We start from the raw sequence: 24,821 nt of genomic DNA on the forward strand, positions 1-24,821 counted from the left end.
GAAAACAATCCCACCAGGTGTATGAGAGAAAACATGTTTTTTGTAATCTGGGGAAAATGACCCTCACCCACGGATTTCTGTTGAGATATCATTCAAGAGAAGGTGTATCACATAATCTGGAAGTTGAAAGCCCACTATAAGAAACGTATTTGTCAACATTCACACTACATATTCTCGAAAATTCATTTTTAAGTGCTTAATGGCCAAAGGAGCACCTCATTCCCAATAACTTGTCAGCTAGAGGCAAACCTGGGGCAAATTGTATGTGGGCATAAATATTCTGGTTTAACTTTGGCCAATCAACGCGCCAGACGGAAGATTCTTTGAAGAAAACCTCTACGATAGTCAACTTGCAGCCACCTTTTCTGTGACTGTAAGATCACCTGTCTCTATTTGAACTGTCATAACCCAGGTCATGGTATAGACCCAACCTTTCAGCAGGTAGTTCAGGATAAAACAAACACTAAAACACCTGTAATATTTTGAGTGAGCATCCCACAGGCATGCTAATGTAATCAAGTGACAAGGGACAACAAGGGATTGTACTGGCAGTTTGCTGTACAATTTCTAAGTGTTCCTTAAAGATGCACTAATGTGTATTTTTATATTAACAATGGAACAAATGACTATGTGTAATAATTAAAGTGTGACATTGTAGCTTGTAGTGATGAACCCATAGAGAATTATCAACAAATTCTGCAGTTCACCTCACCTCTGAAGCGTTTCAGTACCTTTCAGCTCATTTTTTAATGTTTTGTTTCTTTTTAATCCCTCAAACTCTTTTTTTCAGTGAAAAGACAGACAATGTCAGCGGCTTTAGCCTTATAAGTGGCTTAAACCATTGAATGATAATCAGAATTGTTGCAAAGTCATTTTTTCTATCAAACGAGTAACTGATTAATCAACTTTAATCATTTCAGCACTCCTAAAATTAAATATACCATGATAGAAAATTGTATCCACATCACCCACCCTGTTAAATGAATTGTAATGTGACTTGGACTTAACCTGCTGTGTACAGGCATACACATTCACTGAGCTTCTCCTCCCTGACAACAAAAGATGGGAGGAGAGAGAGCTGGAGAATCTAGTTCGCCTCATTAATCTTGTTAGTCCAATTAGGACAGTGATACAGCCAGCGAGACGGATAACTTCACAAACCCTCTCTCACTCTCTCTCAGACACACACACACACACACACACACACACACACACACACACACACACACACACACACACACACACACACACACACACAGACAGGAAACAGAGTGTGTATTTGTGTGTGTGTGTGTGAGAGAGAATGTCTGGGGATTTTAAAATGGACTTCAAAGGCAGGTTAACATTAAACACCTATACAAGCTTAACTCTCCTGCATTTGTTCCATCGCCACACGTACAAACGGGCTCCAAACACGCTCACACACTAATGATAGAATGAAAACACACACACCATATGCAGCAGCACAGACAAGCACTCAACCAAGCAGACAGGGCACTCCAAGCTTGCATTATATCAATACTGTGGAGCTAACCCCCTCCCACTCTCCGTCCAACCAGACAGCTCTCTCTGTCTCTCTCAGGAGCATTTAGTCTCAGTGACAGCCTCCCACATCCATCTGTCAAATAACAAATTTCGGCATTGAGAGAGCTCGACCGCATTCACACAATAACATGTTTGTGTGTGTTTGCGCGCATGTGGTTTGTCCTTCTTTTTATCACTCGGCAACTCGAGCGTGTCCGCCAGCACGCTCACACACACACACACACACACACGCACGCAGGAGGCCCATGCTGAGTGAGACAGCGTGAGAGCCATGCATCTTTAATGTAACATCACAGACGGCTAATAATGTAAGAAGAGCTGAGCTGTGTGGTGGCAGCGGTGGTGGGGGAGGTGAAGGGGGGAGAATGGGGGAGATTCAGCAAAGCCCGATCTCCGCCACGAGTGACGGGTCCAACTGTCCAGTAGCATCTACAAGACAGGAAGAGAAGGAGGTTTAGAAGAATGGACATTCCCACTCAAATCCTCCTTTCTGTTCAGTCATCTTAGAGCTCACAAACATTCAGGACACGTGTGTGATATCCAGACGGACTGACGGACAGCCTGATGAGCAGCCTCTGTAGATCAGACAGTCGGATCTGTCTAAATGAAGACACACTTCATAAAGACTCGAGCTGCAGAAGGAAGCCCTGTCCTAGGTGCTGAACGATTTGATGAAATGCCTAACTAGGACTTTTACGACCTATATTCTGATTTAAATTGCAGTTGTTTTCTATAAATTAACTCCGCTCCTGTATTAGCGATCTGCATAGAATCAAATGAGATAAGTCTGGAACAGCCAAAATCACAAACTTACCTTGCTTCATGAAAATAAATCAGATAAAAAGAAGAAGGAAAATTTTCTAGTTTTTCATAAAAAGGACCATCGTAGCTCAAATGTACAATATTACATTAGTAGTATAATTTTACTTGACATTACACACTTTTCAAATATATTTATGACATTTAGAGGTTAAAAAATAATAGTGACATTTTAGAGGTGTTATATTTACTGGTAACAGCTACATACTATAGGCACAGTAGGTGAATTATTCTAATAAAAACTGTAAGTTAGTCATGTCTGACGGTGTAGCTAATAGTTTTGATATCTGACTCACGAATCCCTAATAATAGTCTTAAGGGGTCTACCTAGCATAAGTTAAAGTTAGCTTCACAAACTGACAAGACAAGCTGCTTCACATTCCTTAATTCCTGATATCCTGATTTATCCCGAAGTAGGTCAGAAGATCACCACCATTCTCATGTCTGCCAGTTAAATATATACCCGAGGGACAGTTATCTTAGCTTAGCTTAACACTACTAACAGGGTAAACAGCTAGCATGGCTCTGTCCAACGGTAACAAAATCCACCCACCAGCACCTCTACAGCTCACTAATTAACACGCTATATCTTGTCTGTATGTGTCTTTGTTTAATTCATATGAAACATGGCAACTGGCTGCTCACTGTAGCCTTATACTTAATGAACAGAGAGCAGAGTTTTATCAACACTCTCATTTAACTCTTCACCAGAAAAGCAAATCGGCATATTTTTCAAAATGTCGAAATATTCCTTTAAGGCGACAAGCTTGATACGATGTCCTTAAAGACCAAACCGAAGCTCTCAAACAGTAAATGTTGACATAAACACAAGCAGTCTGTAAAAGAACTTTTCCTAAATAAAACCATATGAAATGGCAAAAATTTGATTTTTACCAGTAACTAACTGAACAAAGAATAAGCAAACCAGATTACAAATCTGCCAAGACATTTGATGCCAGCTTTCTGGTACATGAGAGTTTTCGTTACAGGTACATGTCGGTCAATAACAAACAAATACTGATGTTCAACACAAATTGGTTCTGGAAGCAGTTGTCATCATAGTCGCAGGATAATTCTTTCATCTCTTACATCTTGTTAAGGAAATGTTAATTAGCTAAGTAATAATTGAAATGAAAGTGTCTCTTGCGATTTGAAAACTGCACTCTTTCAAATTCCAATTTCAGTTTCGAAACAGCCACTCAGCCGTACCCTGCGCCTGGCTAAAATTAAAGACAGATAACATCTAAATGTGTTCGAAGTGCATCTTTCTTTGTGGACGAACAAAAATAGACAGACTGCTGGGGTCACAGAAAGAGAGAGGGGACAAACAGTGTGCATTTCACCTGCTGTCCCAGAGCTCTCAAATATCATCCCATTTCTTCCCTTTCACTGAGAACATGCATTAAACACCCTCCAGCATACGCACACACACACACACAGCAAAGGTTGACCTGATTTGGCATCAGTGGGCAGAGCACCATGCTCGCCTTTGTGTATTTGAGTGTGTGTATTGTCACTGTGGCAACAGTGCATCTTAAATCCAGTCTGTCCCACTTAACCAGCAGGTCACGCAGGGGTGGAGCCCCTGATGTCATTGTCCGGCAACTTGCCACGGTTAGGGAATGGAGTCTGGGGTCAGGAATAACAAAAAGGGACGGCAATTATGGCCGTGACCTCAGTGATGATCAGATTTATGTCTTGCAAGAGAAAAGTAGGAAGGTGGGGTCGAGGATGGCGGCTATACGGTGCTGCCCCTTACACAAAAGTGCAATGATGTTATGAAGGTAATGGATATTTTCCATTTTGCCTTGCTACTGTCCATGGCAAAGTTCATCCACGTCTTTGCACGGTAGTCAGTGGTAAATGCTCGGAGACGTAGGGACTACTAGCACGGCTAGCTGGCATATTGTTCTCAAGACCGTACAGCATTTCATTGGAGTAATTAAAGAGGGAAAAATACTCTCTTAGCTGTCGTTTTGCAAGCTTGTTAGCAAACAAGCTACCAGGACTGTAAGTTCACACAGTTTATTCAAAGGGATTTATTTGTTACATCAACTCTTGTCTCATAGCTGTCTGCAAACTATGTATTTTTTGTGGACCGGTTTATACTCCGATAACGGGGGATTAAATAAAAGAACATTAGAAGCTCAACTGAGGAGCTATAATAGCTTCCTCCGCGTTTGACTCCCTCGGCACTGTCAAGACAGTCTGATATTGGTCTAACGCTCAAATTCACGTATCAAAGTTCAATTCTGAATTCTTGAATTTTTACTTCGCCCACACGAGCAGATCCACTGGTTCCACTTATGATTCCGTCGAAATGAACTGACTTAATTGTGAAATTTTGTCATTTCAAATGCTGGTGCGACCAGCCCTTAACGTAACTTAACGTGACCATAGTACTGGCAATGGTATAAAGAGTATGGTGAAGAAATGAACAATTCATATCGTATTAAAGACATGATAATTATGATCAGCTGAATGGGTAAAATATTAACATCAACTTTCTGGTTGTAATTCCGAGTCAGGGCAAGTAAGAATAAAAAGAGTTTTTATCAGTAAAAAAAAAAATCCTGTTTTACTGTAAGCTCAAATGTTAGCGTCCCAAAGCCACATTTTGGTTCAAAAATGTAAAGTAAAAATGAATTCAGACCGTTTTAACCATTTTCAAACTGGCATGGTGACTGGCCTCTAATTGTGGTCCTTCAGTCATTAATCCTGGCTGCTTGAGCATGTGAGTGGGTGAGTGTTGATGCCAAGTGTCAAAGAGTGGCTGGCTGACATTTGACGTGGCCCGTGTCCCTGTGAGGAAACGTTACACTGTGTGGTCAACCTGTCTCAGACTGAGTCCCAGAAGCTTCTCGCAGCCTCACAGCTCTCAACCTCCAGCCTGTTATATTTATATGTACACAGAGCTTACTTCTACACCTCATCTCCTGCCCTCTCTCCTTCATCACTGTTTTTCTCCTCTCCACATCCTTCCCCTATTTCCTGTATTTATTTCCCGTAAGTATTTTCATTTCCCTTTCACCTCCCTCAAACCCTTGTGTTTCTACCTCCTCTGCGTGAGGACCATTAACACCTTTTGAAGCTACCTGAAACGGTTCTTATACTATTTTTAGAACCAGAAATAAAGTGGGTGAAACCAGCCTATTTCCGATTTAAAGTCAGTAATAAAAGTCTGAACTGAAGAACTGACAAAAATATAAAACACTACAGTAAGAAAAATAAAGATACATTAAATAATTGTTGCCGTGTAAGGTCTGTCTGGTAACACTTTAAGTTGGCCTAAAATGCATTTATTTTGAGACTGTGTAATGTGCCTCATCTTTAGCTCGAAGCTAGCTTCGAAAACACTAAAAACTGTTTTCTGATTTACTAGGGAGCTAATGTGCATATCAGATTTATTATCAAGATAATAAAAGTTAATGGCCAGCTGATAGTGGTAGCTGATATTTTCTTGCTACTAACACAAAATCAGATACCATCGCTACCAAGCTGACAAACGGATTTTATCTTGTTGTCTCATACAAAATCAGATACCACAGCAAATAAGTTAATAAAGTAACAAACTCATTTTATATTTCTAGCTAAAAAATTCAGTGAGATGTACAGTAGGGCATCACTGGCAGAATAAACATTTCCTTGAGAAAAGTGCGCCAAATTCCATATAATTTGCTGTCAAGTCAGACAATAATTTGTTGAAAGAACTGAGCTGAAAATATGGCGGCCAGATGTCTTCAAGGAAGACATCTGGCTGCATCTGGCTCCACCTGGCTACTTGTAAGTGCTATATAAATCTCGAACATAAAACACAAAAATATAGTTATATTGTAGATATTTTGTGGATATAGTTAGGATTTATGTATAGTTATATACAGTCAGTATCACTATAAACAACAGATGATATGGCTCATGGGGCTAGACTCTGTTCCACTAGCTTCAGTAACTCAATACAATCTCTCATTTAGAATTTCTTTCATTGCTCTTCATGAAAAAAATGAAGCGTGTTCTTGTGTGTACTTTCAATACTCTGAGACAAATTGCCATCTACTACAGCAGTTGCCGAAAGAAAATGAAACCTTCGCAAGTTTTGCAAAGTTAAATAACGTTTACTTTGTGAGCACAGAAAAAACTACAACCTACATGAAGAAACTACAAACGCGGCAGTACTTGTGCCACTGTAACTTGGTTTCGTCCATATCCATCAAACTCAACAAAGCACTCTTCTAAAGTTGTTTTTTTTTTCAAATTGCTAGTTGTAATCTCTTAAGTCTAAAAAACTTCTACTGTGTTTAATCCTCTCTGTCCTGCTTACAGACATGTCTGAGCTAACCGTGACCCCTCAACTCACTCATGAAATCGCCTCTTCTGTCAAGCTGTGACGTTTAGCCTGCTAACATCTGGGACTTATGGGAAAAACGGTGTTTGTTAAAGGCCGCTAATAGCATAAATATTGACCAAACAACGATGTATTACTGCTGAAGAAGGCTGTGTTCCGAGGCTGTACTTTCAGCTGTTAGTGTAGTTACAAATGTCAAATGTCATTTTGAATGAGGTTGTGCTTACTTCTAGAAAAAAACCCATAAGTTGGAGTTTTACTTTGACTCTTTATCCCAAGATCATTTGGGTCAAGACAAGTTCAGTGTGAATTATTTATATTGGCACATGCATGTTATGCTTAAAGAACTATTACATTAATGTATACCATGGCTGCTTTTTTTCGTAGGTATGGTCAAAGCCGTGATAACACATTTTACTCACTGACTGCATTGTGGACATTGGGAGATTCTACGTAGATGTTTACAATAACATCTGTGACAGCAGCCAAATATAACCCATTTATCTAAACAGCTTATTCAGAAGTGAAAAGTGATAGTTGTGACCCAGAACCTCAATTGTAATCATCCTTTGCATTGCTCAGCCACCATGGTTGCCACGGGAATGCGCAGACACAGATTTGTTTACAGTGGATGGATCTCAGCTCTATATGCAAGGCAATTTTATTTATATAACACATTTCACTACAACTAAGCTCAATGTGCTTTACATTAAAATGCATAGAACAGGTAACACAAAACACGTACATGACCCAGAGTATGTGGCGCCAGGATTTGGATTAATGTGATATATATCGCATCTACTGCTATAAACTGTGTGTAAAGGGTGTGTTGTGTCACTGTTGATCTCAGATGTAGCTCTACACAGCGAAGAATGATTATAGTGGACGTTCGGGGTTATTACTTTTTTAACAAGGGACTTTATGTCTGTGCCTGTGACCTTGAGACTTTTTACTTTCACTTTTTACCTCAAAATAAGTGGCGTAAATAACTGAGTAAAACTTGTTTTAACCTGCCTGAGGCTTGAGTTTGGCTGGCCCAGCAGACAATGCTGTAGTGTTGTTTCTAGCTGAGTACCTGCATACACAATCTCTACAATTATGCCGGTGAGTAAAATGGAATTTCCCTTAAAGAATGGCCACACAGCACAAAGAAACCTTTTAGGTTTCTCCACATTTGAAGACCTTGAATTTAAATGATTATAACTTCTCAACAAAAAAAAAAACCAAAGCACTGTTCTACTTTGTTTTTCTCTCTTCTTAACCACCACACCACCCCATCTCCCCCAACTCTCACCTACCCATCTCTCTCCCTGCTGTTTCTGTGGGTGAGAGGCTGTCACCAAGGGGACGGGCTGTTATTGTCACCATAGGGATTGGTTCCACAGAGCATCTCAATTACTGAGTGGGACAATTAATAAGCATCAAAGCCTGGTTAATATTTCACCAGCGGCACGGAGCAGGGACCTGGCCCACGGCGCTCGAGTCCACGGGAGATGGATCATGGAGAGGTGGAGGAAGACAAAAGAGAAAAGGGAGCAGGGAGGATGGGGATAACAGAGCAGAGACAAGAGAGACAGAGAGAGATGATGAGATAAGAGGGGCAGCAGAGGAAAGGCGGAGGAAGTGAGAAAAACTGAGCTGAGGTACACAAGCCTCGATGTTCACCGGAACAGCAAGAGGCGTACCACTTGGTTGAACACTGGTCTGGGTCTCACTATGGGTCCTGGCTTTGATTTATTGCATCAAATTGAGGATGTTTATTCAATCGTAATATTTTTATTTGTTTTTTTATTACTTTACACAATAATTTACACCCTAATCAGTTTCTGTCATGTTGATCACAATGCGAGTTGGAGTTTTGGTTTGAAATTACTTGACAGAATATGTTTTTCCTGTGTTTTCTGGAAAGCACTTTGTAAACTGTAAGAGCTAAATGCTGTCATAAACATGCTAACATGCTCACAATGACAATGCTATCATGCTGATGTTTATCAGTTACTATATAATGTTTACCATGTTAATCATCTAAAATTAAAATGTTAGCATCATACTATTTGATAATCAGTACACAACACAAAGTACCGCCTACTGACAATGTCATTAGTTCCATAAATATTTAGCCACAAACCAATGAACTGGTGGTGGTGCTGGAAAAAAAGTCAGGGGGAAATTAAAGTACTTAGGGTTCATCGTCTGGGGACTATGAATGTCTGCACAAAATTTCATGGTAACCTAACAGTTGTTAAGATATTTCACTCTCGATCACACAGACAATCGCTTTGGGCACGTCGCTAGCATGGCTAAAGCATAAAGAGTAACACATCGATCAACAGAGAATTTATAAAAAACAATTTTGTTTATCGCTAAATCTTATCAAGCAAAAATACCAAAACATTCTTTTTTTCCACCGTCTGAAATGCTTGGATTTGCAGCTTTTCTCTGGTTTATATCACTTTAAATTCAGTATCCTTGTTTTTTGGACAGTGAGTTAGACAAAACAAGCTATCTGAAGTTGTCACCTTGGTCTTTAGGAAATTGCAATAGGCATTATTCACTGTTTTGTGACATTTTATAGGCTAAATGATTAATCAGTTGATAAAAAACACAATTAACCGATTAATTTACAATTAAAATAATCATAATACCATTTTCTAGAAACTCAATTAAGAAGCATAAAATAACCAAATGAAAATGTTCATTTTTGGCTAATCCAGTGAATTAAATACCAGATATGCTGCATGTCTCAGCCTTAAATAATCATAAATTGAATATATTTTAGCCCTGGACTGTTGGTTTGACGAAACAAACTATTTGCAGATGCCACCTTAGGCTTTTGGAAATTGTAAGGGGAATTTTCACTACTTTGTGACATTTTATAACGCTTAAAAATGCCAAAAAAGATGTATGATTTAAACACAAAAATAACTGACGGATTACTAGATATTGAAAATAACAATGATTTTTAGCCTTTACGACATATTGTTAATGTTTCAGTTGTATACTCTGTCATGCATTGTACCTAAATTATTTGTACAACAGAAAACACTCAGTTAGGTGGGAGTCTAATCTAATGATACATACTGTATATTACATTTTCATTTTCATGCAACTTCTTACAACACTAGCAGTCCGTAATCTGTCTACATAGTGCTAGCATCCTGCAGGGTGGATACTGGGTGGTAAAAGGCGGAGAATGTTTGATGCCAGCAATCATTTGGTTGCGGCAGTGTTCACTTTTCACACTCAAATGATGCATCTTATTTTGAAAAATACAGTATGCTGTGGGAAACTAGTGTATGAGGTGTATGACATAAATGAGTAAAAGTTTAAGAGAAAAATATGGCTGAACCGATTCAGACAGCCTGTTAACTAATATATTATACTTCTCACATTTCCTTGTCTGAACTTATAGTTTTCCTTCGCTCCCCACTGGAGACTAAAGAGTAAACAAAAGTAAGAGCATCAAGAGGAAGCAGATGAAGGAGGAGTTTAAGGTACATAAGCAAGGCGCTGAAGAGGAAGATGATGGGCAAATGAAGGGGGGGGGGGGTAAGTGTAAGGAAGATGGAAGGGGAATCACTGTTGGAGAAGGGAGGATGAGGGAGACACGGGAGGCAGAAGTGGGAAGTGGTGAATAATGGAGTAATGAAGGGTGGAGGAGGGAGGGGAAGTGGGAGGGACTGTGTCGCTGTGAGGCAGATGTATTGATGAGCTAGCTGGATGATCAATGGGATGTGGTCAATCAACTGAGTGATCCATATGCTGACCTTACTCTGGATGGCTGTGGGACGAGGTACGTGTTTGTGTGTGTGTGTGTGTGTGTGTGTGTGTGTGTGTGTGTGTGTGTGTGTGTGTGTGTGTGTGCCTATTCAAACGCCAATGTATACTGATATGCAGTGGTACAAGGTTACATAACTATACATCAATTAAAACCCCACCCATAATGAACCATACCATTTTTTTTTTGGGCATGCTTTAGTCTACTGAATGATATATACTTTTACATTATATATACATTAACAAAGCTTTCAGTTAGATTTTTACAGTACTGCAGTAAGAAAATAAGCTTCCTAAGACTTCAGATTTGAGATTAATTCACCACAATGAACATTTTGTTGCCTCTCTTTTTTTTGTATTACCTCATGGTCATATGTTAATCCAGCTGAAGGCAGGGTCTGTATTAAAAACTCTGGCATTTAAGAATCTTCAAAACAGTATTACCATACAACAACAAAAAACAGTACTAACACTGTAATAAGCACAACTAAACATTCACTGTAATGGTTGATCATTATGTATAATTAATGATAACTCACAATACGCTTTGTAAAATGGTTGGCGGCAGTGTAAAGTATATGTTATTCGTAGCTAATGGGCTTAATGCAGCACATGTGGTTACTTAAAATGAATGTCCTCAGCTCCCAGAATGCTTGTCCTGAGATCACCTTCATCAGCCTTTCATCTAACGTCAAGACGAGATAAAAACAAAGCGTGTGAGTGGAACAAGATCACATGTTGAAACCGGAGACAAAAAACTTGCAGACCCAAAACAACTAGCTCTTTATCCACTTATATACAGATCCACATGTGGCGGTCCGAGATCACAGTCCCGACGAAAATGAGATTACATGACAAGAAACCATATCAAATGAAAGGAACTTCGGTCTTTCCCACTACTAAGTTACAGTATGTGTCTCTCTCAACATACAGTAACCAGGTTGTGGTGAAGTCTTTGAACATCTACACAGTTGTGTCTGCTTAATAATCGTAATTCTGCAGGGGGAAAGACAAGGGCACCTCCTAATTCTGCCAGCCCAAAGAGGCAGGAGGAATGTGAGGAATTTAGGAAGGACAACTACAGGCTGGACCTGAGATGCCCAAACCAGATCTAATGCAAGTCCAAACAGCTCCCATGTCACAATTAAACGAAAGAAAGCTGCAGTATTAAAGTACAGAAAACCAAACAGTCCTTCCATAGCTTCACACAACTAACAGAGGACTACATGACCGTGTCATAGGACAAAACCAGACCGAGGTGGACAACCAGCCAACATCTCAGCAGAGATTCGCACAGTTTGTCAACAGATGTGTGCAACTGAAGCCACAGTTAACTAACACACTGGTGCGCTGCCAAAGAGAGGGGAAGAACATGGCGGTGACGATGGCGGTGGAAGTCAGGACTTCTTCTAAATGAAGCTAACGATCCCTTACTCCAGGATCCATCAGTGAAGAGACATCCAACACAAGCAAGACGAAAAAGTGCAAAGGTTTAAAATCTGCAGGGAATTTTTCGGCACAAGGGTAAAGTGAGCGTGTATGTGACTGGAAGGCCAAAACAACTGAGAAATGCTAATTCGTTAATGCCATCAAATAATTCTCTGCTTCCGCTATAAGTTGCACTCATTCGGTGTAATACTGTCTTATTCATCTCAATGATTTCCAAACAGCGAAGTGGCAGTTTAACAGATTTTAAATTTGGGAAAAAGAGAGCAATGGTATCGGATTGGTGCTCAGCATCAGTAGATATATCCTGTAAGTTGGATCAGTGCATCCCTGCTCATTGGCAAGGCACTGGACTCCCTAAAGCTGCCTAGTGGCCACGCAGTTGTGTTGTGAAGCTCTCAGGAAGAAACGTGTGCAAAAGTATGAATTTTGTGAAGCAGCAAATTCAGAAATTAGAATCAGTTAAAAAAGAACTCGGTTGAACGCTCAATAAAACGTATGTATATTGTGGAGAGGGGGCCACTGGGCAAGCACATACTATGAACCTATTCCGCTGTACACTGCATTTTCTGCCCAATGCCTACAAGTAACCAAAAGCACAGTGTGCACCAAATCAAATATGCTATGCAGACAGTGCAACAGTAGGTTTGTTGCAGACCCTGAATGTTTGAGAAACTGGGGCCCCTGTTTGTCTCTGAGCCTGGTCTTTGTTATTGAATTTAATTTCACAAGCGCAGGCACAGAATCTGACTGAAATTTTCAAAGAAGTGGCAAATGTGACAACACGCAACCCTGCGGCTTTCAGGACCCCAGACGCAGTTACGCGTGAAACACATACCCAGTCTTCATAGTGCCTGGTTCCGTTCTGCAGCAGGTCCTCCAGCTGGATGGTGCAGTTGGCGACAAAGTCATCGTATCCGATCGGCGCATCATGGAAAACAGACAGCTCCAGACTCCGTCCCTGACGGACCTCAGTGCAAAACTCCTGGTGCCAGGCGGGGCTGTTGGTCTTGGTCCTGGTGGCGGTCTGGCCCAGCCGAGTCTGGTCCAGGTTCAGGGCCAGGTACGGGTCCAGCAGAAAGGAGCCGCTCTTTCCCACAGCATGGCGCAGGGCCCAGGGGGTCGGCTTCAGGTCCACTGCCTCACACACTCGCACCTTCAACAGGCCACTGAAAACAGGCATTGCTGCAGGCTCCTGGGATGTGTGTGTGTATAAAAGGATGAGGGTGTGTATGTCTGTGTGGTGTGTGTGTTTATGTGTGTGTGTGTCTGTGTATGTGTGTGTGTATTTAGGTTAGTCTGCCCGTCCCTGCTCCTGTACACAGAGTGTTTCCTTCCAATGAGCGGGGTCACTGCACAGTCCTGGTACATCCCATAATGCTGCTGGCTCCTTGGACTCTCAGTCTCGTACAGCCATGTCAGAACACGGTGTCATACACACACACACACACACACACAAATATACACAGACACACGCACACGCGCACGCACACTGACAGTACGGCTGATGGGTCCCTAATGGACTTTAAAACGCAGTAATAACGCAGACTCACACCCTTCAGAGGTCGCTTGCTGAACACACTCCCACCCGCGCGGCTGCCTTGTTTGTTTATGGTCGGTCCCGTGCGCCAGACAAGATTCCCGTATCGGCGGAAACAGGCCGGGACATAAACGTGTGGGGCTGGAACGCAGGTTAACGGGCTCCGGTTGGGTTCACGCGAATCCCCGGAGCCTCGCCGCGGTTCCTTGCGTGTCTCCCCCGGCTCAGGGTGGGAGAGAGCGCGAGCAGCCGCGCCTAGCCATCCGGGATTGGTGCTCCGTTTCCAGCCCGTCGCGTCTCGCTCGCTCTTCGCTGCGATAAGCTCCTCGCTTCGACCTCACGGTACGGCGATATCTACGCGTTCCCTCGGAAAGCAATGCCTTTTTTTTTTCTGTCCCCCCCCCCAGTGCAGGTCTTTTTCGGACTCACGACCACCCCAACCACATCACGGTGCTCCGCTCTCGTTCGCTTTTTTTTTTTTCTGCTTTCGATCCTTGCGCGCGCCCCCAGTTTCCCGTCCCCTCTCTCTTGAATCCGTGAGTGAGCTCGAGCTGCAGGAAATGCGCAAAACGCGTCACCCGCGCTGCCGGGCTCTTGCGCCGGATGAGAGAAAAGAGAGAGAGAGAGATTGTGTGCGTGTGTGTGCGTGTGTGTGTGTGTGTGTGTGTGTGTGTGTGTGTGTGTGTGTGTGTGTGTGTGTGTGTGTGTGTTTACAGATGGAAGAGGTGTTTTTTTTTTTTTTTTTTTAGCGCAAGAGACGAAGAGGGGGATGGAATTCACCCGCAGGCATGGAGTGTGCGCGTGCATGCGTGTGTGTGTGTGTGTGTGTGTGTGGGTGTGGGCGTGTGAGTGCGTGCGTGCGTGTGCGTGTGTGTGTGTGTGTGTATGTGTGTCACGGCCAGACAGCCTATAGAGCCAGTCAATCAGTCAGTCTCTATGCATGGTCGCAGACAGCCTACACACACACAAACACACACACACACACACACACACACGGAACAAGACAGCATGACGAAACAGAAAAAAATGTCATAACAGCGCTATTACAAGTTGCAGCAACAGTGTCTTAAAACATGACAAAATCTAGCTCCCACACCCGCCTCTGGACTGATGCAGTCACACTGCGAGCTGCGATAAGGACACAACAGAGGTACGATGGCGTTTTGGGAAACAGTGAGTGTTGGGAGCTTGACCGGAAGAGACAAAACTGCAGGAACTTCCTCAGGAACCCCTGTCTGTTTTTATTGCATTTACGGCATCATATATCGCTGTATGAATCTGCATGCCAGGCCTATTAAGACACCTTACGTAGCCTGCCCGTATTATCCCATACCCATACCCACGTACACGTACATTTGCCCGCCTGTTTACGTTGACAGAGTCGGTTTTATCTGTACAGCCCAAAATCGCAGACCATGAATTTGCCTCAACGGCCTTTACAATCTGTACAGTATATGAAATCCTCTGCCCTTAGGCCCTATACACTGTAATGAAAAGTGCATTTCTGTATTAATCAATGCATAGCAATGCATGACATCAATATACAGTAAATGCTATACTTGGGTGAGGGATTGCAATGCGTATGCTGCCGCACTGCTCATTTTATTCCTTACACTTACTAACTGCTGCTGTAGTTTTTTTTTTTTTTGTTTTTTCGTATTTAATTACCCATTTCGGTCTGGACGGATGTGGATTTGTGTGCGTGCCACTATCGTGCGTGCGCACACACGTCTACTCTCCCCGGTCACTCTTCATTAGGCGCGCCTAAGCAATCTAACGCAATCCAATCCAATGCAACAGATCCGCCACGAGGTCTACGCTCGGGAAGATCCGTTTTTGTGTCGTAGACGTGTTCATTAATGTTGAGGTCGTGGTTGGTGGTGTAGTTGTGATGGAACCTATTACATTGACTGGTGTTGACACCCCCCCCCCCCCTGGCTGGGCAAAACATGAAACGCCTCTCAATATAATGTAGTCAATCAATCAAAAGGGAACATTATTGTCTTTATGAAGGTAGAATTTATGGCAGGGCTGCTGCATTGGATTGCATTAGGTTTTGCATGCGTACCCAACAAAGTGGCCATTCGGTGTGCATTTAAAGGTACACGCCATTGTTGTAGGCTGTTGTCAGGAAGAGTGGCTAATGCAATGTGGGCTTTCAAACAAATAAACAGTAAATAAGCTTACACCGGCGCTCCACAGTATGTCTTCGGCTACTATCGTTGCACCGCATCGTCTTTTGAAAGTCCTCTTAATACATGCAGTGGAATGAAAAAGTTTGGGCACCCCTGGTCAAAATTTCTGTTACTGTGACTAGTTAAGTGAGTAGAAGATGAGCTGATCTCCAAAAGGCATCGCGTTAAAGGTGAAACATTCTTTTCAACGTTTTTAAGCAAGTTTAGCGTATTATTTTGGTTTTTGTACAAAGTTAGAGTGGAAAAAAAGGAAAGGAGCCCCGTACAAAAGTTTGAACACCCCTTAGAGGTTTGAGCTCTCAGATATAACTTTGACCAAGGTTTCAGACCTTAATTAACTTGTGAGGGCTATGGCTTGTTCGCAGTCATCCTTAGGAAAGGCTGAGTGATGCGAATTTTAAAGCTCTATAAACACCCTGACTCCTCAAACCTCGTCCCAACAATCGGCAGCCATGGGCTCCTCTGAGCACCCGCCTAGCACTCTGAGAATTAAAATAATTGATGCTGGCAAAGCAGCAGAAGGCTACAAGAAGATAGCAAAGTGTTTCCAGGCAGCCGTTTCCTCAGTTCATGGTGTAATTAAGAAATGGCAGTTAACGGGGACGGCGGAGGTCAAGTTGAGGTCTGGAAGACCGAGAAAACTTTCCGAGAGAGCTGCTCGTAGGATTGCTCAAAAGGCAAAGCAGAACCCCCGTTTGACTGCAAAAGACCTCCAGGGAGATGGAGCGGACTCCGGAGTGGTGGTCCACCGTTCCGCTGTGCAGCGACACCTGCACAAATATGACCTTCATGGAAGAGTCATCGGAGGAAAACCTTCCCCGTGTCCATCACCACAAAATTCAGCGCCAGAAGTTTGCGAAGGAAACAAGCCTGGTGCATTTCGGAAAACGAGTACCCTGGACTGATGAAGTTAAAATAGAACTTCTTGGCAGCAGTGAGCAAAGGCATGTTTGGAGAAAAAAAAAGGGTGCAAAAATGAAAAGAACACCTCTCCAACGGATAAGCACGGGGGTGGATCGATCGTGCTTTTGGGCTTGTGTTGCAGCCAGTGGCACGGGGAACATTTCACTGGTAGAGGGGAGGAATGGATTAAATTAAATACCAGCAAATGAGGGGAGCAAAGATCACACTGTCTGTGAAAAAGCTAAAGATGAAAAGGGGATGGCTTCTATGACAGGATAACGATCCCAAACGGACCTCGAAATCCACAGTGGACGACCCCAAGAGGCGCAAGTTGAAGGTTTTGCCATGGCCCTCACAGTCCCCCGACCTAAAGGTCATTGAAAATCTGTGGATAGACCTCTAAAGGACAGTACATGCAAGGCGGCCCGAGAAACTCGCAGAACTAGAAGCCTTTTGCAAGGAAAAAGGGGTTGGAAAATCCCTCAAACGAGAACTGAAAGACTCTTAGCTGCTACAAAAAAGTGTTTACAGGCTGTGAGACTTGCCAAAGGGGGTGTAACTAAGTACTGACCCACCATGCAGGGGGCCCAAACTTTTTGTCTCCGGCCCTTTTCCTTTTTTTTTGGTTATTTTTAAACTGAAAAAAGATGGAAATATAAAAGTAATCTTGCTTCAAATCTTAAAGAAATGCATCCTCTTTAAACTTTATGCCTTTTGGAAATCAGCTCATCTTTTACTCGCTTAGCTATTCACAGTAACTGAAATTTTGACCAGGGGTGCCCAAACTTTTTTCATGCCGCAGCATATTCATTTTTCTTTTACCCTGATTGTGCTTGGATTTTTTTTTTTTTTAATTTTTTATATCTTTTATTTAATTTGACCTTATTTTATCTCAATCTGGCCCAGTTTAATGTTTTTATCCGAGGATTCAAGGGACTTTTATTTGCCACACGCACATCACAGGATGTACAGTGAAAAGGTCAAGCATCACATGACTACGCAAAAAAAAGCTGTTATTATTATTATTATTATTATTATTATTATTATTACTATTATTATACTCCGCCGAAACGTGCCACCGTTTTGGTTCGACCCCTGGTTTTGCCCCTGAGTTTGTAGCGGGCTGCAAGTACATGGTAGCAGAAAATGAAAGTAACTCAAAATCGTACCTGAGTACAGTACTTGAGTAAATGTACTTAGTTACTTTCCACCACTGTAAGTAAGTTTATTTATCTCAAATAAAGGTTGTGGGGGGACATTTACAACATTTGCCCCTGAGTTTGTAGCGGGCCTCAAGTACATGGTAGCAGAAAATGAAAGTAACTCAAAATCGTACCTGAGTACAGTACTTGAGTAAATGTACTTAGTTACTTTCCACCACTGTAAGTAAGTTTATTTATCTCAAATAAAGGTTGTGGGGGGACATTTACAACATTTTGCCCCTGAGTTTGTAGCGGGCCTCAAGTACATGGTAGCAGAAAATGAAAGTAACTCAAAATCGTACCTGAGTACAGTACTTGAGTAAACGTACTTAGTTACTTTCCACCACTGTAAGTAAGTTTATCTCAAATAAAGGTTGTGGGGGGACATTTACAACATTTTGCCCCTGAGTTTGTAGCGGGCCTCAAGTACATGGTAGCAGAAAATGAAAGTAACTCAAAATCGTACCTGAGTACAGTACTTGAGTAAACGTACTTAGTTACTTTCCACCACTGTAAGTAAGTTTATCTCAAATAAAGGTTGTGGGGGGACATTTACAACATTTTGCCCCTGAGTTTGTAGCGGGCCTCAAGTACATGGTAGCAGAAAATGAAAGTAACTCAAAATCGTACCTGAGTACAGTACTTGAGTAAATGTACTTAGTTACTTTCCACCACTGTAAGTAAGTTTATCTCAAATAAAGGTTGTGGGGGGACATTTCCAACATTTTGCCCCTGAGTTTGTAGCGGGCCTCAAGTACATGGTAGCAGAAAATGAAAGTAACTCAAAATCGTACCTGAGTACAGTACTTGAGTAAACGTACTTAGTTACTTTCCACCACTGTAAGTAAGTTTATCTCAAATAAAGGTTGTGGGGGGACATTTACAACATTTTGCCCCTGAGTTTGTAGCGGGCCTCAAGTACATGGTAGCAGAAAATGAAAGTAACTCAAAATCGTACCTGAGTACAGTACTTGAGTAAATGTACTTAGTTACTTTCCACCACTGTAAGTAAGTTTATTTATCTCAAATAAAGGTTGTGGGGGGACATTTACAACATTTGCCCCTGAGTTTGTAGCGGGCCTCAAGTACATGGTAGCAGAAAATGAAAGTAACTCAAAATCGTACCTGAGTACAGTACTTGAGTAAATGTACTTAGTTACTTTCCACCACTGTAAGTAAGTTTATTTATCTCAAATAAAGGTTGTGGGGGGACATTTACAACATTTGCCCCTGAGTTTGTAGCGGGCCCTAAGTACATGGTAGCAGAAAATGAAAGTAACTCAAAATCGTACCTGAGTACAGTACTTGAGTAAACGTACTTAGTTACTTTCCACCACTGTAAGTAAGTTTATCTCAAATAAAGGTTGTGGGGGGACATTTACAACATTTTGCCCCTGAGTTTGTAGCGGGCCTCAAGTACATGGTAGCAGAAAATGAAAGTAACTCAAAATCGTACCTGAGTACAGTACTTGAGTAAACGTACTTAGTTACTTTCCACCACTGTAAGTAAGTTTATCTCAAATAAAGGTTGTGGGGGGACATTTACAACATTTTGCCCCTGAGTTTGTAGCGGGCCTCAAGTACATGGTAGCAGAAAATGAAAGTAACTCAAAATCGTACCTGAGTACAGTACTTGAGTAAACGTACTTAGTTACTTTCCACCACTGTAAGTAAGTTTATCTCAAATAAAGGTTGTGGGGGGACATTTCCAACATTTTGCCCCCTCAAGTACATGGTAGCAGAAAATGAAAGTAACTCAAAATCGTACCCGAGTACAGTACTTGAGTAAATGTACTTAGTTACTTTCCACCACTGTAAGTAAGTTTATTTATCTCAAATAAAGGTTGTGGGGGGACATTTACAACATTTGCCCCTGAGTTTGTAGCGGGCCTCAAGTACATGGTAGCAGAAAATGAAAGTAACTCAAAATCGTACCTGAGTATAGTACTTGAGTAAACGTACTTAGTTACTTTCCACCACTGTAAGTAAGTTTATCTCAAATAAAGGTTGTGGGGGGACATTTACAACATTTTGCCCCTGAGTTTGTAGCGGGCCTCAAGTACATGGTAGCAGAAAATGAAAGTAACTCAAAATCGTACCTGAGTACAGTACTTGAGTAAATGTACTTAGTTACTTTCCACCACTGTAAGTAAGTTTATTTATCTCAAATAAAGGTTGTGGGGGGACATTTACAACATTTGCCCCTGAGTTTGTAGCGGGCTGCAAGTACATGGTAGCAGAAAATGAAAGTAACTCAAAATCGTACCTGAGTACAGTACTTGAGTAAATGTACTTAGTTACTTTCCGCCGCTGTAGGTAGCAGAGGTGTAGCTTCATTCAGGGCACAGGTGGGCGAAGGGGAAGAGATTGTCTATATTGAGCGTTATCACCCAGCCTCCACCTGTGGACTCCGTCGGGCCTGGGCCAGGTGCGCCACCTGCCGGCCCGCGTGACGTCCGGCCGCGTTGATGACGCCGCCAGGACGTGACGTCGGCGAGCGCCGCGTTCAGGTGCCGGTCGTAAATTAGTTGTTCTCACCAGTGTTTCGCCGGCGGGAAGAGGCAATCAGATCCTTTACCCCAGCAAAGGTATTAACACGACGTCGTACAAAAACACTCCGTTACAAGTAAAAGGCACAGAGTCAGTATCCGGCTTGAGTCAAAGGACACAAGTGTTGTCAGCGGTTGTGCTTAAAGTTTCAGAGGAAAACGTGCTTGTTATGCAGAAAAACGTCTCGTGTGACTGATTCGTTATTTCAGCCACGTAAGCTATTTTTTTTCCAGCCAGTACTACACACACAGCGAGGCAGACTAGTCCAGTGGTTCCCAACCGAGGGGTCAGGCCCCTCCAAATGGTCGCTGCTTTTATTTTTAGGCAAAACACTTCAACTAAAATGAAACAAGCACCTACAGCCGTCAGATAAATGCGGTTCAGCGTTTCCCTCTGAAGTGCAGGGGAGTGGAAGTGTAAAGTAATATAAAGTACAAATACTCAAGTGGATTACAAGTGCCCGAGAGTTGCACAGTGTTTGAGTAAATGCGTTTAGTTACTTTCCACTGCTGTAAGGGGGTCAGCGGGATTTCCGTGACCGTGACACCGAGGAACTCATCCGTGCTGCGGCAGAGCATTGCCGTTTTCAGTGATGGACGACAAGCGAAGACGTCTGACAGCCAGGAGAAACACTGCAAAGAAATAAAAGACCCTCAAGTCCCTCTGTGCCCTGTTTGTGCACGCCAGGAACCTTACAGCAGTGTGGCCGGTTTCTATCGTTAAATCTGCATTCAAATAGAGACCAGACTCGTCAAGTGGGTCCTCACTTTGGCCCTCATAAAGCTCAGCTCTCTGATAGTGAACCGGTGGAGGAAGTATGGCGTTTGCATCAGCAAAAATTACCACAGCACATGGTAGCAGGAGAGGAAAGAAAAATCTTGAAAAGACGACATCTGCTCAAGAAACAGCGGTAATTAGAAATTAAAGCACATCTGTAACGATAGCCTGTTTCAAATAAAGGTTCCTGGAGCCGGATTTTGAAAGTATGCACACACTCATACATTCACACTCCCAAGCTCATATGGCCCCCTAACCACTAAGAAATCCAAAACTGGTTATGTAAGGAATAATACCAAATAATCGAACTTGCCAACAAAATGACATAAATAATCAAATTAAAAAACGTAATTTGTTCGGTGTCGTACTGATGCATTGATTTATAACTGAAAACAAACGCCCGCGTCAGAGGTGACAGGTTGCACTGTGCGGTTATTTGAAGTTAACCCACAGCCTCCAGCCCGTGAGAGAGGGATCACCCTGAAGTGTGATTTGACAGGATGAGGCGCAGGGTTGTTTAAAAAATGTTTTATTTAGTGCGCGGCACGAGGTCAGTCGATGAATCTGGACAGCAAAAGAAGTTTTATGGGAAAGCAAAGTCCCCATCTCACCCTTAAAGAGACTTTGACAACCCTTTATTTTATGCTAGGGATCTGTGATTTTCTAGTTAATTTTCCGTCTTATTTTCTACAGAGTGTCCTGGAAGGATAGTAGAAGTTTGGTTCTAATAATAGGGAAGATGAAGGCAGTGTTTAATTGGAACACTTCCAGTTGATTTATTTTTACTCATTTAATGAATTCATGAATTTGTAATTGATTACAGTGAATTAATTTACTAGGAGCATTTCCTCCAACATCGTTCTTTTTTTCCCCTTTTAGTTAGTACCAGATTACATAATTCTTCATAGGAAATGTCTCGGGAAATTATTGAGAAATTATTAGTAAATTAGAGACCCATGAAATAAAGCGTTCCAATAATGTTGTATCCTAACTTGTAAGAACATGTTTTAAGCTCAAGATAGAAATATTGTGTATTTTCTAAAATCTTAGTTGTGTTGTGCTGTTCTTTCTTAAACCTCTAATTGTCAGATTATTCATATAACTGTGGTTACTGAACAGTCAAGAGACGTGACTTCAGTTTTGCAGTGTTGTCTCCAGTCTGTGTGCCTCTTACTTTCTCCCTAAATGTGCCCTCGTGTCTACCTGATGACGAGGGCTGTTTGAGCTACTGACCTGGGTCTCTCCGATGATCTTCACCAGCTTTGCGGCCGTGGTCATGTTTGTGTTGGCAAACCTGGCGTGGCCGTGACCGTGCGAGCTCTGGGGGACAAGGAGGAGGTACAATTAGTACAAATGCACAGATAAACATATAGTCATTCTTTGATAGGAGCAGCTTTCAAGCTTTATTTTAGGATTTTGTAATTTCCTTATATTTTCTTAACAATTTCCTATAGAATTTCCTGGAAAGAACTACGTAATTTGGTACTAATAATAGGAAAATAGAGACATTATCTTTATTTTACTTAATTATACATACAATTAATTCCAATTCATTTTAACCCTGACAGTATGAAAAAATGTGAAATGCATCTATAGTCAAACATACAATGCAGCATATACAAAGAGTAAAGGTTCCAATGCTGAATGAATAGTGGATTAACATTTACTTGGGTTTAAATTAAGTTTTTCTTTCAAGGAATTTCCAATGGAAATAAATAACTGCTTTTAAAACCAAAACAACTAAGTCAATTTAAAGAACTGTCTCAGAACTTGGTCTGTATTTTTCCTATAATTAGTAATAAATTAAACAAATCGCTATGGCAAAAGAATCTCCTCTTGCTGTAAAAACGTTAATGTTATTAAATCTCACCCTCAGTGAGATTTGAAAGTGCAGGTTAAATTCACTCATCGGGATTATTAGTCACAGTCAGTTCAGTTTCTTCTGCGGATAATTGAGGTTAACGGGGATTTGTTTCTAGAAAGAGACTTTGCTGTTGATTTTTTTTTTTTTTTTTTCATGTAATTTGTCATCTCAACCCTTTGAACCTCAGCCTCCCTGTCAAAACACACCCTTGGAAACTCAAAATCCTTGTCAGAGGGCTAAATCCTAATATTGACACTCAACAAAGCTTTGGTATCTGACTTTCAGATTGACATACCAGTGTAACAGAAGGATATTGAAATATTTAACAACTCTACTGACGTCTGTCTCCCTCTGGAGGAGGGAAAAGTGCAGGACGCGGCGCGGGCCCCGCTGCCTCCAGGGGAGACCACCGGATTCCACCTCCCGCCACATCGATGCGCAGGGGTCCCCGAGAGTGATTGCCACACACAGAAATCACTGTAAGTTTGTTTCAATGCTATGTGGTCCTTCTGATGGCTGTTGTTTTTATTGCAACGGAATGATTTAGAGTTAGTGAATTTAATATCACTTTCATTTCTTAATCATTTTGACTTGCGTGTTGTGAATTTGATAGATGACTTGATCAAGGCTGATTTACGCGTCGATAACGACTGTGACTTCTTCTTTTTATTCATTCATTCATTTCGTTGTTTCAAGCAGTGACATAAACTGGCTTTAATGCAGTGTGTCTGGGGGATCCGCGTGGCAGTGGCTGAGTGGCGTTACACTGCACAGTACGTGTTGGTTACAAAACACAGTCTTACCATTTTGTAGGTTGTAGTTTTTTCTTACTGAAGTAGAGAAGTGAAAGACAAAACAACAAAAAAAAAAAAAAAAAAGCAATCCACTTCATTTAATAAAGAAACTGTGATGTTATTTCAAATACTTTAAAACCTGAAATCCTCAATCCCTTTTCCTCCTCTAGGGGGAGACAGGTGTCCCACTTCCATACTTCACACTAAACTCTTCAGCCAGCACTGTCATAGTACATTGCTTCTGCAGTTGGTTTACAATAAATACATGTTCTCCGCCGTTTTCTTCTCACAGGAAATGAAGAAGTACATACGCCGATGTTCACTAGTCACACCTTGGAAAGCTTCTGCCAAGAAAAAAAAACCTAAACGTCTCTCAAAGATTTAAAACTTTTAAAGCTCTCACACCCTCCGAAATATGTTTGCATGCTTCTCAGCTGCAAACGGTTCCAACAATTCCTCTGTGCACTGTATTGGGGGACATCGGACATCAGCGGCGCTCTCACAAATCAAGTGTTTTTGATATGCACTCTTATTCGAGTAGGCTTACTGTTGCCGCACCTCCTGTGTGAACACGCTGCAGTCTCAAAACCTGCTTAGACTTAGTCTGTGGTGTGGAACTGGGATACAGGTGCACTCGGAAACCTGGAACTGAAATACTGAAAAAAAAAAGATCACATGATCAGATCATAAGTGCATTGTCACACAATTAGCAAATGTATTACATTCATTCTCTTTCTTAACCTTTTTTCAATACAAGCCTTCCAATGCCATCGTTTCCCTTTCAGTTCCGGTTTTTGTTTTCGATGCCACAATCTAAAGTCACTCTCCCGGCTCCATAGTTTTGCTCATTGTTACTTCATTTGAATGTTTGGTCCCCACTGTACAGAATGACACATGTGCGGTGTTTGACACCGAAGGGCTGTTTTCACATTCATCTGCCGAAGAGGGAACGTTTCCCTGTGCTCCCTTTAAAACTCCCCTTTACAACTTGTAAAGTCATTTTCTATACATTTGTCTATTCATGCATTATGCATAGTTTTGCCATAGTATGTATTCAGTCTGTTTGT

At 41.8% G+C, this 24,821-nt stretch overlaps 1 protein-coding gene across 1 annotated transcript in view; it reads right to left on the bottom strand.

Moving 5' to 3' along the window:
• The window catches only part of prkcea (protein kinase C, epsilon a), a 37,080-nt gene extending 23,968 nt beyond the window's left edge, over nucleotides 1-13,112 (bottom strand). Inside the window, 1 exon segment of the mRNA XM_040135927.1 lies at nucleotides 12,768-13,112. Within this exon segment, the coding sequence (XP_039991861.1) occupies nucleotides 12,768-13,112 (345 nt within the window).
• Between the last annotated feature and the right edge of the window lie 11,709 nt (nucleotides 13,113-24,821).

Source organism: Xiphias gladius, chromosome 9 (assembly GCF_016859285.1).
Source record: "Xiphias gladius isolate SHS-SW01 ecotype Sanya breed wild chromosome 9, ASM1685928v1, whole genome shotgun sequence".
NCBI classification, from domain to species: Eukaryota; Metazoa; Chordata; class Actinopteri; order Istiophoriformes; family Xiphiidae; genus Xiphias; species Xiphias gladius.